Genomic DNA, 18475 nt, shown 5'->3' on the forward strand with positions numbered 1-18475 from the left:
AGTAACTAGTCAATAATGGAAACACTTGGAACCAGAATAAACTGGTTTTCCCCACAGGAGCTACTAATTCTGGGTGTCAAAAGGAAGAACTGGCTGGTCACACAATTATTGCTCAAGTCCTGGCAAGAAGAGTCCCATGTAGCACTTCAGAGCAAAGGAGGCAATTAAGTTGTTTATTAATAACAATGGAAACAAAATAAAAGGGATAAAGCAAACAGATACTTCTTTAAATAGAAAGTTTCTAATCATCTAGTGTTCTGTCAGGTTCCCCTTTTCTTCCTCTTTTCTCCTTTTTATTTAGGCGTAGTTACAAAACTCCAGAGAGGATCGAGGGAAACGTGATAATTCAACACAAATTTGACACCTATGACAAAGTCTGAACAGCAAATATTTTATAAAGAAAAACCTCAAAACATATTTACAAATTCATACTTTGTAGTTCACTGAGAAATTCCTTGGGTACCCAGTGGCAGCTTATGCACATACACTACATTCCAAAAAGGCATTATCCAGTCAGAGTCACTCAGCATAAAATGAAGTTGAAAGACAGATTGTCTAAAAATAAGGCCAGTTTCATTCCTCATTTATGTACCTGATGACCAGAATTTTCTGGTACTTCTATGCTAATAAACAAAAAGAGTGGAAGAGCACCTGATCTCAAGAGCAAACTGCAAGTTTTATCCTTAGCAGGAGTTATTAAGAGTAGAAACTCACCTTTTTTGCCATCTTGTCTATTGCTAATTTTAAATGCTTGTATAAAACCAAACCCCCACACCTGTATTTGCAATATGATCATAAATAGGCAATAGTTTAAAAATGTAAGATATGATTACCTCAGATTATCAAGCTATTTTGTACCCTGGGAAAAAAGTGAACAAAGCCCAAACACCTTCTTTGCCTGTCCCTCCCTCCCTCCCTCCCCATCTTTCCCCTTCCAAACCAGGAGAAGAAACCAAGTTAAACTCTGATGAATATTAGAACTGGCACCAACATTCATGCTAGTTGTCCTGATGTGCAACAGGAATTCCATTTACAACAGTCAGAAATATTCTTATGCACTAGCCCCAAAGAGTTCAGCTTCTGAAACCAGTTTATTTTGTTCTGTTAAAGAGCCCATCAGGTGTGACGTGGGCAGCGTCCACCAGGCGCAGGAATGTCCAACACCCTGCGGCGATCTTCGTATTCATCAGTGTCTGTGGAATCTTCGTCTTCATCCACTGCATATTCATTGTGATTTGTTTCCTACAACAAAACACATCCTGATTTAATTAACATCTTTTCCAGCTACTCCTAAGGAAGCACTAACAACTGTGTAGAAAACTCTGGTCTGCATTATGGTGTCTATTAGAAGTACACATTGTGATCTTCATCCTAAATCCAGCTCCTAACAATGCTTAATTTGTCATAGAGATAATTCTGCCCAACTTCTTGACCGTTAACTCACGAAATAATGAAGGCTGATGGCTATTTACTACGTACAATTATGTAAAGCCACAATTCAGTACCAGTTTTCTTGGCAGCTTATATTGTCTTTTATTAAAAGCAGTTTAAAAAGAAAGGGTCATTACTTGTAGAGCAAAAGAGAAAAGCAGTTATTTACAGCCCACTGAATGGAAGGAGGTTACAACTCCCATAAACAGAAGCATGAATTAAGAGATGCCATTATCTCTGCCCATGGCAGGAGGTTGGAACTAGGTGATCTTTCAAGTCCCTTCCAACCTAAACCAGTCTGTGATTCTATGATCTTCTGTTAGAATCACGACATCTCCTGGCACTTAACTCGTAGAGCTACTGGTAATGAGTGTCTCAAATCCCTGGAAAAACACGAGGAAGTGTACAAGTAGATGCCTACTCCTGAGGAAAGAGTGCATGCAGAAAACTCCCAAGTTTTATCTGAATTAGTCTAAATGCCTATAGCAAAGGGAGAAATTATATAGTTAACCTGCAATCTCCACATTGAAACTACATTATAAGTAACAGCAAGCTAAATATCTTACTGATTCAAGAAGTCATTAAGTGACTTTATGAAATGCACTTTCAGTGACAACTAATGAGCATCATAGAGGCTGCTATAATTTTTTAGTTGTCATTAACTGAAACTCTTCTTGCTGAAGAGAGTAGATACATTCTTATGGCTAAAAGAGGCAAAAGCGGTCATACTGAAGTAGAATATTCAAAAGAACTGTGAAATCTAAACAGCTAATGCACTGCCATGTTTCTAAGTACAAATTAAGACCCTTGAAATACACCCTGAACAGACATACATCCACACACCCCTATCTATTTCTGGGTACCCCGAGAGGGAGTCGTGTTCAGACACAGGACAACAGAAAAGTCAGATTCTACCTCTGTCAGGAACCCACAGGGCCCCTCATCTCACTGATACAACCAGGTATCACGCCAGAAAGAGGTGAGGACTTGAGGAAGGAGACCCAGAGCCATATGCAGCATCCTATGAAAACTAGGGCTGAGGGTCCTGAATTCAACTGGTAGCATTCCATGTCAAAAGCAACGAGGCTATGTGACTTTACCAATGTACAAACTCCTACAGAGATTACTACAGTTGCTAGGCTTAACTGGCACATGTTTTGGAGTTACCAGTATAAATACTGTTCAGTACTGTAATTTTTGTACTAGAAGTGTTTTCACAACTGCACCTCCACTTACCATTCGTGCTGTAGACACCTTGAATGTTGGACACACCATATGGAATCTAGGAATTGTGACATTGAAGAATTTGTCCTTGTAGTAGAGGCAATGAAAGGTGTAATAGCCCTCCATGTATCCAGATGTTGTGGAAAACGTAGTACAGCTGGTATATTCATAGACTTTCCCTGGGCTGATAATGGGAAACTCCCCTGTTGGTAAAATAATAGATCATGACAGTAAGGACTGAAGTAGAACTTGCACTCCACAACATATTCAGGCAGATCATTTTATATTCCAGTGGATGCATAAATGATTCTCAGCCATTATTGATGTTAAACTGTCTGAAGGGTGGTTAACTATCAGGATGTTCAGATATCCCTTGCAAAACTACTTTAAAGACAAAACAGAGAATACACCTCTCTTTCTTTCAAGCAACAAGCTGATTTTGATATAAACTGTGTAACTACTACCTTCTGTCACTATAATGAGTAACTAGTAATGTAAATTCCCCAATATGTAAATACAGAGCACATCTAATGTACACTAAGTATACCAAATACAAAACCTCTCTCTCTATTGCGTTAGTAAAGCAATCTTTTACTTACCAACTACTCCAGGACCCTGAACTTCTTCTACATCACCTTTGGCATTTGTTATTTTCCAGTATCGACTGTCCAGCTGACAAGCCTTTTCAGGAAGAGCATCTTTGGACATTTCAATTCTAGAAGCCAAAATGCATACTTAATGGTTAGGTAACTACCTCTGTACAATTTAAGAAAGGCTTTAGTGTCCTTGGATCTAAGACTGGGCAAACAAAACCCCATGAAGTAGTGAAGATCCATCTCCATGCCCCTGCTTTGCTATCTGCTGTTATTTACCCCTTTCTACATCACAAGAGATACTTGTAACTTCTTTCCCCCACCCATCACTGTACTTTACCAATTACTAACCTGACTGGTACTCTGCATACCTGACCAGGTAATAATCTAGTATTTTCCTATTAGAAAGTGCAGCATGTTGTGCACATCTTGTTCATTTTAGAACAGTTTTGAATGCTTTGCATAAATTAGCATCAACCAATGCTTTGAACATTACGTAAGTCCCTGTGTTATAAGAGTTAATTCAGTTGTTATTTTTACCTGATTCTGTAAGTGAAGAAATAATGTGGTGGATGTACAGAACTGAGTTCAGGTAGAAAAGATGTGGACACAGAAACAGTAATATCTTCAGTTGTAGCAACACATTCTTTATCATGGACATACCTACAGAAAGGAAAATGTTAATGCTGCAAATTGCTCTGTACATTCAGTGCAGAAAACTACACATGTAAAGTGATTAAGTAATGTAACAAGAGCACTATGGGGCCGAGTAATACTTAACTCTCCATTTGGCAGTTAAATAGAAGACATATGTATGCAGTGTCTTCATGATGTGTACCTCCCCATCACCTAAACTCATACAGCTGTGGATCTCTTTGTACCTCCATTAATGCTTGTATTAAGCTATGTGTATGATTTCCTCTGAAGTCAATGAAAATACACTTGTTTAAGGATGTGTCATCATGCTGTTTAAAAAACTCCCAAAACTAGAGACTCCTACAGTTTTTGCACCAGCTACTCATAACTACTTGGAAAAAGGTCAGCATTCTAAAAGAAGCACCAAAGCCTTGCAGAGAAATTGTAAATCCCAGTCACGATACCTGAAAATCTGGTCTCTGATGATAGGATAACCTCCAGTTACAACTTTGTTTACATAGGATGTAAACCATTCCAAGTAAGATGTACCTAGATGCCAAAGAAGAATATTCATCAGGACAGGCAAATTCACCACTAAGCAGATTACAATAAATGCTTCAAGGAAAAAGTTTACAGCTTTGATTGTTGTTATAATAAACTCTCGGTTTCGATGACTCAGTATTCCAGACCATCTACCAACAAAGACCATTTGGAGAAACCAACCAAGAACTAAAAGTTAAGGGTGCATACTCCAGAAATGACAGAGCAAACAAAGAATCTCTTAGCTGAGTATGTCACGTTATAATCATGGTCTTCAAATGCCGATGTGTCTCACCAGCTCCTTTTCTGCTCATGACTGTTCTGCTATGAGTGGGAAAGAGGAGAAGTATAGAGGCCTATACTACTTGTGTAGCGATTTTCAGCTACTCTACTTGCAGAGGAATGCAAGCCTGCTGGTGGATTTACAGACTTAGGTTTGATAACCAAGTTTCCATACGAATAGTTTCTGAAAAACACGCTAGCAAGTGGCAGTATTTCCTTCTCCTTAAAACCAGGGATAAGTCACAGACATCCTCCGCAGTCCTGTGACAAACCCAGAAGACTAAATCTGTGTGTTATTCTGAAGCTGGGATTTTCATACACTTACAGCCATTGTCTGAGAACAGCCTTTCATACACCTACAGCTATTCTTTAGGAACAGCTTGATTTCCAAGTAGACAGTCAAACTGTCACATTTAACTCTCAAGTTGGATTTAAGCTGAAGTACTAAGAAATCATTATTCTCACCTTCACTGATGTGTTATCAAGTGCTACCACTCCTGTTAGATTAAGTGTACTTACTGCTTCTTCCTTTGAGCAAGAGCTATGTGTACTGTCCTTTGATCTTTTGGAAGTCTAAGGAACTCCAGGTTTATTATCCTCCTTCCTACCACTAATCCACAAAATGCAAACCTTGTATAAATGAACTCTGAATGGAGGAAGCGGATGAATTTACCCCATCACCCTCAAAATGACAAGATAAATGCTGTATATGAAAATTCCCCTCTACCTTGCAGTAAGTCAAGATTGGAATACATTTAAATATGATGTCTGATCACCTCACCACTGACTCAATTCCATAAAAGCAACAGCCTTGAGCTGCAATACCAATATATCACCCTCAGGTGGAGTGAAGCAAGCATCCAAACTCTTGAGCTTTTGCTGTGTATTCCTTATGATGGTTCTAAAGTACACAATGCATCCTGCAATAAGTCCTTTGTAAAGCAGGTAAGAACGTTGACTATATCACACTGAAATCAGTTCATACTGATCATACCACTACATAGAAAGGTTTCCTAAAGTTAGCTTGGTTAAGCATTTGACTACCTTCATCCCAAACCAGCATTGCCTAATGCGGTTGCTCACTGTAGTATCAGTACGTATATCCTCAGAAACATGCCAGGCTAAATTTTAAGTAGGGTGCCATTTATTACACATCTGTCTTCACACCGAGTGAAAGGAATTAATTTAGACATAGCCACAATTACCAGATTCCAGTAGATTACCAAAAAGAAATAATCAAACAACTGGTGCAGTCAGTGTACATGTCAGACAGATGAGCACAACAGATTATTACATAACCAAACAACAATCATGCAGTTTTCCCCTTCCCTCCTTTTGGGCACTGGACTAGATGACCTTTGAAGGTCCCTTCCAACCCAAACTATTCGACAATTCCTTTACCCTTTGAACAAAGCAATCAGGCAACTAAAACATCCAGAAAAGTTTTCTTCTATGTTAATATTTAAATAGATTTCCTTAAGGGACACAATGTTTTCAACTCCTAACATGGCTGCAAAAGCTACTGGTGAAAAAACACCCAATCTTTCCGTCCACATGGGTGTTGCTTTTAACAGATGCTTACATCACTCCCATGAGCGCTAACTTAAAGGTTCTGCTCCCCTTGTTAGACAGGTTAGTGCACTGAATGATTTGTACACAAGGCACACACAAGAACAAGCTTCATTAAAGAGAGCTTGCATATCAATTCAAGTAGGCACTGATGATTTTAAGCAGCTTAGAGTCTTGCAAGTAACACAGAAAATTCAGCACTTGCTTTGCTCAAGTTGTACTGACAGGCATTTTCTAAACAGCACAGTTAAAACATTTTGCAGAGTATATTATTTAAAGGCTTACCTGTAATGAACATATCAATAGCAGATGGGTTGCGAGCCATTTGGTCCTAAAAGAGCAAGAAGTGTACGGATATATTAGAAGGAATGCATTAGACTTCTAAAGTTAAAATTCAACACCTGAATACAACATAGGAAACACTTTCCCTAGATTCACTAAACAAAATCTGTTTACTACATCATTCTAAGTTTGAATATGTGACTGGGAGTATAAAACACACACGCTTGTCCCCATGAACGCTCATGTGATCACTGAATATACAGCCTGAACATTCCATGAAGGCTCATGCATACAGAATCAGATTCAATGCATCATTCAAGAAATAAGGCTCCCCCAAATACTGCCTTAGAACAGAAGCACAGAACAGCTAAGGTTGGAAGAGAGCTTTCGGGATGACCAGTCTAATCCATCTGCTTGAGGCAGAGTTAGCTACAGCATGTTGCCCAGGATCATTCCCATCCCTGGAAGCGTTCAAGGCCAGGTTGGATGGGGCTTTAAGCAATGCAATCTACTGGAAAAGGGGGAGGGAGTCATCAGGGCATAAGGTAATGAGAGGGCTAAAAACTTGTTACGTTTAATATCCTTAAGCTTCGCTAACAACAATACGCCTATCTTAAAATACCAGAATTATGAGGAATACTCAATTATATTCTACAAAGGAGCTGTTCAAAAGCAATTTGCTCTCTCACTAGAGTAAGTTTTCCTTAGAAACCAGGGTTATCATTTACTGTAGGAAGTTTACATTTAAAATATCTAGGGGAGGAGATATATACAGATGCTGATCTTCTTTAATGGAAGCTTTTCTTCCTTACAGAAACAGGGGCAAAAGGGTATATCTGCCATAGTTTGAACAAATTAAATTAGTACCTTCCAATAAGGACGAATGTATAGAAATTGTTATAGATATCAACAACGTCGTGTAAATTTATTTCACTTACGGGCTTTGGTACTTGCCCTTGAGTTGCCATCTGGTTTTCATCACACTAACATCATTTTTCAGCATTCACTTTCTACAATGCAAAATACTTTAGGTATCTGATAACGTGTATAGGGACAGCAGCAGCCATTAGCAAAGTACATTCAGGAGTATAAACACATGCTCCTTACAGGACACTGATAGAAGATCTCGTATTTATTTCGTCCCTCCACACTCTCCAGGGCCATGTATTGACTCAGGCCAGTGTGAATGCAGAAAGTAAGAGGAAGACACTGCTTCAGGCCTAGCCTCTGCTGAAAACCTCCAGCTGCTGTGTCGATATCCAGCAAGTCTTCAGAGCGGTAGTGGTTTGACAGTGCCATGCTTCCCATCAAACTGAACAGACAGCAACAAAAAAGGAATGATAAAGAGAAGATACCACTTACAAGGCAAAGACAGTTTTAAAGCTTTTCTAAGTATTGATTCGATGCATATGAGACTTAGATGAACTCCAAGTCTAACACCCAGGTGCTGAACTAGGTTATTAGTTCACAGCATCAACCTCTGCAAAGGGAGGCTTGATGGCTTCAAGATAAACACTTCCTTGTATATATTTTAAACTGTGTTGGTGATTCCCATCATCTCTGCAACTGCTTCGAAGAAGTTGTTCACAGCCGATACAGCTTCCTATAGTAGCAGAATATATCCTATCTATATCTTAAGTTTTGTGCAAGTTCATTTCAATACTATCAAAGCATCCATGACTTTTCAACCCACTGCAGTAACAGTCATTGATCAAAACTAATGAGCAAGGTTCTCTACAGTGTGGACAAAAGGCTGAGAAGTAAACTAGCTAAATAACCATTGAGTCAAAGAGATTATAATCTCAGTATAGAAAGTAAAGGCATAGAGACACAGGTAAACGGACATACAGGGAGAGAATGAGACAATATTCATCAGCAGGACATGGCAAGACCATCAAGTGTCTTTCCAATTTTTTTCCTCTCTAGCTTTTTGTATCGCAGCAAAGAATGGGTTTTGTTATCTGTTTGGTTTTGACAACAAGGAAGTGACACTGAAGACAGTAAAAGAAGCCACTCACACATAAGAAAAGTAGTATTAATCTGAAATATGGCACAGAATAGGAACAAGGTGAGTACTGGAAACTAAATTTAACCTTGATATGAATGTTGGGCTAGATGCCAGCCAGGGTGAAAACAAACAAGCAATTTACATTCAATGTAATAAAGGGGCAGACAATGTCAGAATGGTAGAAAAGGGGTAACATGATCAAATTAATCAACTACAAGAACACACACTACAGCAGCGTGCTTAGCAGCAGGAGGAGTACACAAACCTGTCATATACACCTCCCCACCCATACTCCCTACTAATTTGCCTTTCACTGATGTTCTCAGATGTAAACTCCTGCAGATGCTGAAGCTTTTACTGGTGTTATGAAAGCAGTGACTCAGGTGCAAGCTGCCACACGTCAGTGTGATATAAGCTGATCCCATCCTGGGCAACAGGTTCCATTCCTCTTTTCCCTTACATAGCCTTGCTGGAATTAGCGTGTTGTGCAGTTTAAAGAGTGATGCTAACATGCAAACACAGAAAGCTGAAGCATTCAACAATGACAACTAGTCCCAAATCTTCTAGGCACATCATCACACTAGAGGCTTTGTGGGAGTGAAAAAGTAGGAGGAAGAGCAGGAAGCACACAAGCTGTATCTGAAGTCTATAGAACTAGGGCACCTATCTCCTCTCTAAAAAAAGGTTTTCCTGGAAAAGAAAGGGAACTAGAAGTCATCCTTATGGCTGCATAAAAATGTTCCACATATTCCTTCTGCACATTTGAATCACAGAATGATCTGGGTTGGAAAGTGCCTTAAGATCACCTAGCTCCAACCCCCTTGCCATGGGCAGGGACACCTTACGCTAAACCGTATCAACCAAGACTCTGTCCAATCTAGCTTTGAACACTGCCAGGGATGAAGCATTTACTACTTCGCTGGGCAACCCATTCCAGTGCCTCACCATCCTTACAGTAAAGAATTTCTTCCTTATATCTAACCTGAACTTCCCCTGTTTCAGTTTGAACCCGCTACCCCTTGTCCTATCACTGCAGTCCCTAATGAAGAGTCCCTCTCCAGCATCCCTGTAGGCCCCTTCAGATATTGGAAGGCTGCTCTGAGTTCTCCACGCAGCCTTCTCTTCTCCAGGCTGAACAGCCCCAACTTTCTCAGCCTGTCTCCACACAGGAGGTGCTCCAGCCCCTGATCATCCTCGTGGCCCTTCTCTGGATTGCTCCAACAGTTCCATGTCCTTCTTATGTTGAGTACACCAGAACTGCACACAGTGCTCCAAGGGGGGTCTTCATGAGAGCAGAATAGAGGGACAGGGTCACCTCCTTCAACCTTCTGGTCACAGTCCTTCAACATACAACACTGGAATTGGAGAAAGCTGCACTTCCTTTGCTTGTGAAGGTTTTGGTAAAGTAACATGAATGCATTGGCCCCTACAGACACTGCAATGATTTGCTGTAGCTTTCAATCTTTAGCTAACACTAGCAGCATTTATCAGGTGCTGACCTGCTAACTCTGCCTATAGCTGCAAGATAGAAAACTATGTTTGGTTATTTACCTTCTAACCTTAACATAGGAGGAGTTTTCAATTGCTGAAACCTCATCAAATTGTATCAAATCTTCTACTGAGAAGACTTCATTAGCAGAACTGACATTTTGATTCTACTTGAAATGATTACCCGGTTTGAAAGCCATTCCCTAATCATTTTAATGAAAAGAGTGATTCCTGAAAGATCAAGAGGCCAATTTACTCATGTAATACAACAGAAAACTTTAGGAGAACAACTTGCAGTGGTACCATTGAAAGTCCAACAGTTGGAAGTTCTAGTTATTACCAAAAAAGAAACTAAATCAGGGCTCTCACTAGGAAAAAGGGCTGAAGTGCAAGAGTAATTTCAGCAAAACCACACTGTGTTTTCGGTTCCTCCCGAGACTGGAAGACAGCCAATTCTAGAAGCATCACTTCAAGCCATCACTCAGTTACATTTAAATGCTTGAGTTATCCTGTTCAGAAGACATTTTATATTGTTAATAAAGGAACTACCCAAGAAATAGAAAAGGAATTAATAACTTGGTATATAGTTTTTGCTCCTTACCCAGGAACAACGAGCTTCTGTCCATTATGAATACGAAAAGAACACCGATAGTCATCAGGGAGTTTGCAACCTATTTGTGCTTCCACAGCATCCAGATCTTCCTCCTGCACACTCTCTGTGTAAAAAAAAGAGACAGTAAGTGGCAGTTTTGGAGGGGAAATCTGCTGCTCCTACAAGATTCCTAAATGTAATGCTGCTCCACTACTCTGTCCCCAGTGCCCACTGTGCTCTTCCTGACACAGCTGGTATTAGAGGTTGCGTTAAGACCTCTCCTTCAAAATCTTATTTCACATAATTTCAATAGGGCTGCAGGGCTAAAAATAAGGCAAAAACTTGCCACATTCTACACATAACAGCATGTTTTCAACTTCCAAAGAGAATGTTAAGTAGCCCCAGCAACCTTAACAGTATGGAAGGTATTTTATGTTATCACAAAAGGAATACTTATTTCCAAGTATTTTGCCATTTATGATTCAGAGAAAGTGAAGTAACAGACATACAAAAGCAAGATAAAGTCAGCTCAACTTTGGGATGCAGCGGTCTACTAGCATGGTCTCAAGCATCTTCCATTGATTAAATTCATGCTAATGGCCAGACTCACTAAAAATCAAGTATTTCCAATACCAAACATAGAATTTTTAAAAGCCCTGATCAAACAAACATGGACTCAAGTCAATATTTGGTGACTTTATTATAAGCTAGGTGGCACAGAATGAATACGACATACGTTTGAAAGGAAGATGATTACTTAATACAGCACCGATCTCCATCTGATGAAATCTCTACAGGTCTGACTTAAGTAGAAAGTATTTACAAAGTGACATGAACCTTTCTCCCCCCAGTATTGCCAGTGAAACACACACGTAGGATGAAAGCAGTACCACAGAATCACAGAATGGTTTGAGTTGGAAAGGACCTTAAGATCGTCCAGTTCCAACCCCCTGCCATAGGCAGGGACACCTCACACTAAACCATGTCACCCAAGGCTCTGTCCAACCTGGCCTTGAACACTGCCAGGGATGGAGCATTTACCACTTCTTTGGGCAACCTGTGCCAGTATGAAAGTTAACAACAGGCAACCTACTAGGTATTACACTGTACCTTTCAAAGAACCAATCATCCGAGGACACCTCTGTCCCAAGTATTTTTCCAGGTCATCCCAGGCTTTTTTCAATGTAGCATAGTATTGGATGTATCTTCCCAGGTCAGAGTAGGTACTGATGAAGATGGCTTTCCAGCTCTGATTTCGTTGGCTTTTTTCCTCTCTAAGTGGATATGAAGAAAAGAAGCTAAAAAAACAGCCTAAAAAAGCTTAACTTCTATACCCAAGAAGTTATTTGGCAGCAGCAGTACGCATAATATTAAGCTAAGAACACTCTGAGCCACATGAAGCTACACGAACTCATTTAATTTTGGCATCTATTCAACAGCAACTTGGAACAGAATTAGGAAACATTCAGGGTATTTAGTACCAGGGGAAAAACAGTATTCCTTTAAATAGAGGGCTGCCTATTATTAAATCTTAGAACTTGTGACTGGCTAATTCACATCACATTTCACACATACAAAGACAAGGCTTGAAAAAAAAAACCCCACGTTTTTGATCTACTGCATTAGTCACAAACTCCTTTATTCACCCAATAAAGAAGGATTAAGGAGCAAACCAGAGAGTTAAATGAGAACTCTGGGCACTGATATGGAAAGTCAATTTCTTAGGGAATTACTGAATATTCATTTCTCCCCACAGGTACAACAGAAGGCTATAGGAAGACAGGCTGCCAAAAATGTGCTAACATCTGACAAAGGATGCTTGACTCCAAACTGTAGCAGCCACATGTGGAGCACTGTGTCCAGTTCTATGGTCCCTACTACATGAAAGATATGGACGTACTGGAAAAAGTCCAACACAGGGCCTCAAACGTGATTACAGAACTGAAAGAATTATTCTGCCTGAGAAAATTCAGGGGGATCTTATCAATGTGTACAATTACCTAATGGGAAGGAGTAAAGGTGGAGGCAGATTCTTCTCAGCAGCACTCATTGATAAGACACTGGACACAGTCCTGGACAACCTGCTCTAGGTGACCCTGCATGAGCAGGGGAGTTGGACTAGAGGACCAAAAAGGTCTCTTCCAACCTCATCTGTTCTGTGATTCCAGTAATGACATAAGAATCCAGCTGTACCCCTAACATGGCCATCCAGATGTACCCCTCATAATTGCAGCACTCAGACTTTCTTTCATAGAATATATGGTGTCTGATAAGATTAAGTTGCCCTCTTAATGCCAAGGCTGAAGGAGAAGCTGTGCTTCTTCTCTATCCATCCATAAAGCTTTTTAACACTTGTACCTTCATGAAGCTTTTTTAGGAGATGAGTATTTCTGATACCTCTAACCTTTCATCAGTTTGGTAAGAAGCTGGTGAATACCAATGCAGTCTTAAGAGTTACTAGAAGTAATGTGGACCAAAACAGATAGCACGGTAACATAAGTTTCATTTTAATAGCAAAAAGGCTTAAACCAACCACACTTACTCTGAAATAAGCCAGTATTTCTTGCAATGTCTTTTCCACAATGGATCATGGCTTGATAGCTGATTTAATCTTCGACTTAGATAGCAGCAACTATAAATATAAAATAATTTAAATTTATTACAAAAGATTAGCAAAATAAACAGGGATAAATAGTGACCAGTGTATTACACACTGCATTCTCATTAAATGAATGCAGAGGTCGAAAGTTAGTTAGCTGTCCTTTCTAGAGTTGTGCTTACAATGGTTAAGTCTCCATTATAGCTGTACCAGTCGTGAACTACTTTTCTCCATGCTTTGAGAACTGCCAGCAATTAAGCAATTCTGTAAAGCAGGTCACCCAGCAGGGCTGTGCCATCGTAAACATTGTCTGAAGGATTCCAGCGTGACTCCACTGCCCTGGCAGCAGGATTCCAGTAGCACAGCCTAGTAATGGTTTAAATTCCAACTGTAGGGTGGGCTGCATCAAAAGGAGTGTGAGCAGCAAGTCAAAAGAGATGATCCCGCTCTCTACTCTGCTCCCATGAGACCCTATATGCAGCACTGTGTGCAGCTCTGGTGTCCTCAATGTAAGAAAGACATGGAGCTGTTGGAACAAGTCCAGAGGCCATGAGGATGAAAAGGGGCTGAAATACCTCCTGTATGAAAACAGGCTGAGAACACTGGGGCTGTGGAGCCCAGAGAAGAGAAGCTGCTTGGAGACTTCAGAGCAGCTTCCAGCGTGTGAAGGGGGCTACAATGATGCTGGAGAGGGACTCTTCGTCAGGGACTGTAGGGATAGGACAAGGGGGAATGGGTTCAAACTAAAACAGGGGAAGTTCAGGTTAGATCTAAGGAAGAAGTTCTTTACTGTGAGCATGTGAGGCACTGGAAAAGGTTGTCCAAAGAAGTGACAAATGCTCCATCCATGGTAGTGTTCTAGGCCAGGCTGGACCAAGCCCTGAGTGACATGGTCTAGTGTGACGTGTCCCTGGGGTTCGAACTGGATGATCTTAATGTCCTTTCCAACCCTAACCATTCTGTGATTCTATGATTCTGGGTCTAGGCAAGGAGATAGCAAAAGCTAACCTATATTCCTGATTCCTAAATTGCTCTTTAAAAGCAGCAAGGGAGGTGCCATCAAATACAGTCTGTTCCCGTATTTACTTTTAGTTATAAAGCCTTTCTGAAATGTACAACTTGCATCCACAGCAAGACATTTCAACCTATTTATATGAGTAAAAATGGGCAGCAGAGCATCAGCAACATGCAGAGCAGTAATACAGGGAATGATTCGGTTATTCAAAGATTCATAGAATTTAAAAGAGATTATTGCCTCACTCAGTCCAACCTGAACACCAGCCAATAAACCTTTTCACTTCTATGTTTGAGCTGAATTATCAGTTATGCTTTAAAGAAACACCCCAAAGATACGACCAATTTAGATGAGACAACATCACTTCCTTTGGTAGTTTGTTCTAAGAGTTAGGCGTATTTAATGGCTTTGATTAACATCTAAATACCCTAAATGAGATTACCAAACTTAAGCTTCCAGTTACTGCTTTCTGGGATCTTGTCAGTGTGATTCAGAAACTGGGAAGTAAGATAGACCAACACTGCAAATGGACACAGTTACGTACCGAAATAAAGACGCCTCTCATGCCTGTCTTTGACAAGTAAAATCAGCCAAAGTCCAGGGCTGGTCAAAATCTCCTGCACCAAAACTAAGGTGTTTTTCATATATGTAATTCATATTTAGCTGTTCAATCCTGCTCCCCCACACACATTATAAGAAAGTGATAAATGCTCCATCCCTGGCAGTGTTCAAGGCCAGGCTGAACAGAGCCTTGGGTGACATGGTCTAGTGTGAGGTGTCCCTGCTTATGTCAGGGGGTTGGAACTGGATGATCTTTAGAACTTTCCAACCCAAACCATTCTATGATGCTATGAAATCTATTACACTGGTGATTATTGATGCTTCTGGTAGGAAAGAAGTCACCCACCGTGGCATCACAGTAACACATGTCTTCAACATGACACAGATGCAATTAAAGCCATTCTCAATAATTACATAAATATTTGGTCACTCATCAGCTTTTCTATTATTTAGGGCCACCACCAGCCTAACCAACCCATGGAACTGGTAATGTGTGTGATGGTCCGAGCATATATGTGTCACTAGAACAAATGTAAGCAACCTAGATTTGTCCTCAACTAACACAAACAGTCAGTTCCGCAAAACTGCCATTACTGACCTTTCAAATGAGAAGCCTACACAATATGTGATTGTCCTTGCACAGCAAAATCCATCTTACTTTGTTAAATACATAACACAAATAGGTAGCGTCTTCATCACACCATTAGGAACTACTACTAAATCATCTGTGCTGGACTTGTAACAGTTGTTCTAGTTTTGCTTATACTTAATGCGTTTTTTGCTGTTAGAACTCTCTCACGTCTTTAGCTTTGTTGACTAGCATTTACAGGGGAAAGAAAAACCCCAAACAAACCCCATTTTGTTAATATTCTATTGCATTCATGCCTATACCTCCTTCTTTGATTAAGTGCTGTGCTTTCAATCGCTGCCAGTGCTTGTACTGCACTGAAAACACACACTCATCTTCACGCTATGACTCAACTCTAGAGCCATCCAGCAAAGCGTCCGAGAGCAACCTGCAACTTTCACTCATGGCTTTTTCTGCCTGAGAAGTCACCTTTTGTCCTTTCATTTGGTTTTTGCTCAAATCACTGAAGATACCTACCGGTGGAGACTGCCCTTTGTTTACCCAAGGGTATGCAACAGTTACGTGAGAGTTATTGACCCTGCAAATTTAGCTATGGGTTCATCCCTGAACTGTGATCTAGCTACAAACAGAACCAACGTACAACCGGGGAGAGAACAGCCCGAACGTTGCCTTCTGCCACGAACCCCCAGAGAAGGCCGGTGTTCCGCACGGGAGCGGCGCTCTGGGGTCTGCCCTGCACTCGGCAGCTCTCCAGGACAAGCCAACCCGCCTTGCCCGCACTCACGGAGCGCCCTGAGCCCCTTCGCCCCGACCATTGCGATCCGCACACCCAGAAGTTGTGAGGCCCCGGGCCACCGGCAGCCCGCAGCCTTCACCCCACCTCCCACCGCCTTCCCCCGCCAGCTCCTCCCGCTGACCCCGCCGCAGGAGCCGGCCTCGGCTCCCCCGGCAAAGACACACTGGGCCCTCCCGCCTGCCCCCTCAGCTCCGCCGTGAGCGGGGCCCCGCTCCCCGCCCCGGCGCTGCCTCCGCGCCCCCGCCGAGGCCCCGCTCCCCCACCCGCCGGGCAGCGCGGATCCGGCAGAGCCCCGGCCCCGACCCGTACCTCATCAGATCCCGGTAATCGAGGAAGCTGAGGATGAGCAGCAGCGGGTCGGTCGGCAGCAGCTCCAGACTAAGAGCGGAGGGCTCCATGTCCAGGGGCGCCGCCATCTTGCGAGCCGTCCCACGGCTGCGCCGCTCCGTTGTCAGCGGCCGGGACGCCGGGAGAAGAGGCGGAGGAGGGAGGGGAGTCCCGCAGCGCCCCCTGCTGGCGGCTCCTCCCCGCCCTCCGCGGCTCCTCCTACGGGCGGCCGCCTGTCAGCGCAGCGTTGCGGCTCGCCTCAGTCCTCACCATGGGGTCGGGTATTGGGGCAGGCACCGTCCCCTGTGCAGCAGCCATATCCAATCCCCTCTGCCATCTCGGTGGTTAAGCGTGTCCCGCAGCGATGCTTACCTCAGGTGGAGACCATGAGGTGGAAGCCTCATGGCGGGAGAGGAGCTCCGTGCCTTGGGGAGTGCAGGCCACTCGGCCTTGATCCTCTGCTCTGGACCACCACAGGCTTGGCTGGTGTACGGCCATCTGTGAGCCCTGCGCGGATGTCCCCCTTACCCTAAAGCGTTCCAGATGGCGTGGTTTGGCAACTGCCCTGAGCCCATCTGGTCAATGGTTCAGGCAGGCTGGGACTTGGGTGTGAAGCTATGCTTTGGTTTTAAAGACTATTAAGAGATCAAGTTTCTTAATATACTTTCTGCATAACTTAAAGCCTGAATTACCTTGAACAATTAAAACACATCTGGAATTTTTGAAATAAGATAATTCAGTGGGTGAACAGGAAGTGAAATAATCAAGATTTAAGAGCAAAGTAGAAAGTAACAGAAGGAAATAGAGCAAGAATAGAAAGGCGCCTTCATGAGTTTGCTGAGGAAGCAGAAAATGCATACAAATCTGTGAAGCTACCAGATTTGATAATCACATATCACAATGATCATTTTCCAGTCAAAAAAGGGGTGATGTGGAATGCTGCCATTCAAAAGGGCAAAACTGCTCTTAAATCTTTAACTACACCTGCGCAAAATGGCCAGCAAGCATAAATGCCTCCAAATCTTCACACCACCAACGTAATAATGGGATTAAAGAGTGGGGAATCATCATGGACAGTGTGTGCCAAGAGTGGGGAGCCATCATGGACACTGCGTGCCAAGAGTGGGGAGCCATCATGGACACTGCATGCCAAGAGTGGGGAATCATCATGGACAGTGCGTGCCAAGAGTGGGGAACCATCATGGACAGTGTTTGCCAAGAGCGGGGAACCATCATGGACAGTGTGTGCCAAGAGTGGGGAGCCATCATGGACAGTGCGTGCCAAGAGTGGGGAGCCATCATGGACAGTGTGTGCCAAGAGTGGGGAGCCATCATGGACAGTGCGTGCCAAGAGTGGGGAGCCATCATGGACAGTGTGTGCCAAGAGTGGGGAACCATCATGGACAGTGCGTGCCAAGAGTGGAGAACCATCATGGACAGTGCGTGCCAAGAGTGGGGAGCCATCATGGACAGTGCGTGCCAGGCTATGGAAAAAGAGCTGAATGCTTCTGAAGACCTGGAAAGATGAGAAACAAGGTAAAGTCCTTCACCGTGAGAGCGTGGGTTTGGCAGGGACTGTCAATGGCAGTAACTGGTGTGCACATGTGTTCAAGGTGAGCACGTACTGGCAAGGCATTAAGTTACTATGGTTTGTGAAGTGCTGCTGGTGCTCTGAAGCGCAGCACTTGCATGCTCATTCTTACTTACTAGCCTTCCAAAATCAGTGTATTAGCTGAAACTGGAAAGTAGGTTCACATTTCCGCCAACATTAACGTGTCAGGGAGTGGATGAGGGTGGCTCTTTGTTGCTCTTTTGAAACTTAACAGGCAGTCTATACAGCAGTCAGTGATTGCACTGCGTGGAAATGTACACAGTGTGATTGCACTGTGGGGAAATGTATACTTGGGAGCTTAGGCATTGATGAGGATGGAAATGGAGTTTGC

The 18475-nt window shown here is 42.5% G+C and overlaps 1 protein-coding gene across 1 annotated transcript; it reads right to left on the minus strand.

Annotated features, from left to right (window-relative positions):
- Positions 1 to 139: 139 nt before the first annotated feature.
- FBXO3 (F-box protein 3) lies at positions 140 to 16677 on the minus strand. Its single transcript, XM_057408776.1, has 11 exons — positions 16515 to 16677; positions 13188 to 13277; positions 11756 to 11919; positions 10655 to 10769; positions 7665 to 7869; positions 6561 to 6606; positions 4349 to 4433; positions 3789 to 3911; positions 3255 to 3370; positions 2668 to 2858; positions 140 to 1242 (listed from the first exon to the last, which is right to left on the minus strand). The coding sequence occupies exons 1-11, from the start codon at positions 16619 to 16621 to the stop codon at positions 1117 to 1119; spliced, it is 1368 nt and encodes a 455-aa protein (XP_057264759.1). The 5' UTR covers positions 16622 to 16677; the 3' UTR covers positions 140 to 1116.
- Positions 16678 to 18475: the final 1798 nt, after the last annotated feature.

This window comes from Pezoporus wallicus, unplaced genomic scaffold (assembly GCF_028554395.1).
Source record: "Pezoporus wallicus isolate ANWC-B61680 ecotype Strahan unplaced genomic scaffold, APGP_CSIRO_Pwel_v1 contig_6382, whole genome shotgun sequence".
In the NCBI taxonomy this organism is placed as follows: domain Eukaryota; kingdom Metazoa; phylum Chordata; class Aves; order Psittaciformes; family Psittacidae; genus Pezoporus; species Pezoporus wallicus.

What these genes read in the sequence shown, in the direction of transcription:
- FBXO3 (XM_057408776.1), bottom strand. Translation starts at nt 16,621, where the DNA reads ATGGCGGCGCCCCTGGACATGGAGCCCTCCGCTCTTAGTCTGGAGCTG. An exon ending in TTCTTCACTTACAGAATCAG is followed by an intron (nt 3,371 to 3,788) that starts GTAAAAATAACA and finishes TTTGGCTTCTAG; the next exon opens with AATTGAAATGTCCAAAGATG. An exon ending in AGGTGTCTACAGCACGAATG is followed by an intron (nt 1,243 to 2,667) that starts GTAAGTGGAGGT and finishes GTTTTGTTGTAG; the next exon opens with GAAACAAATCACAATGAATA.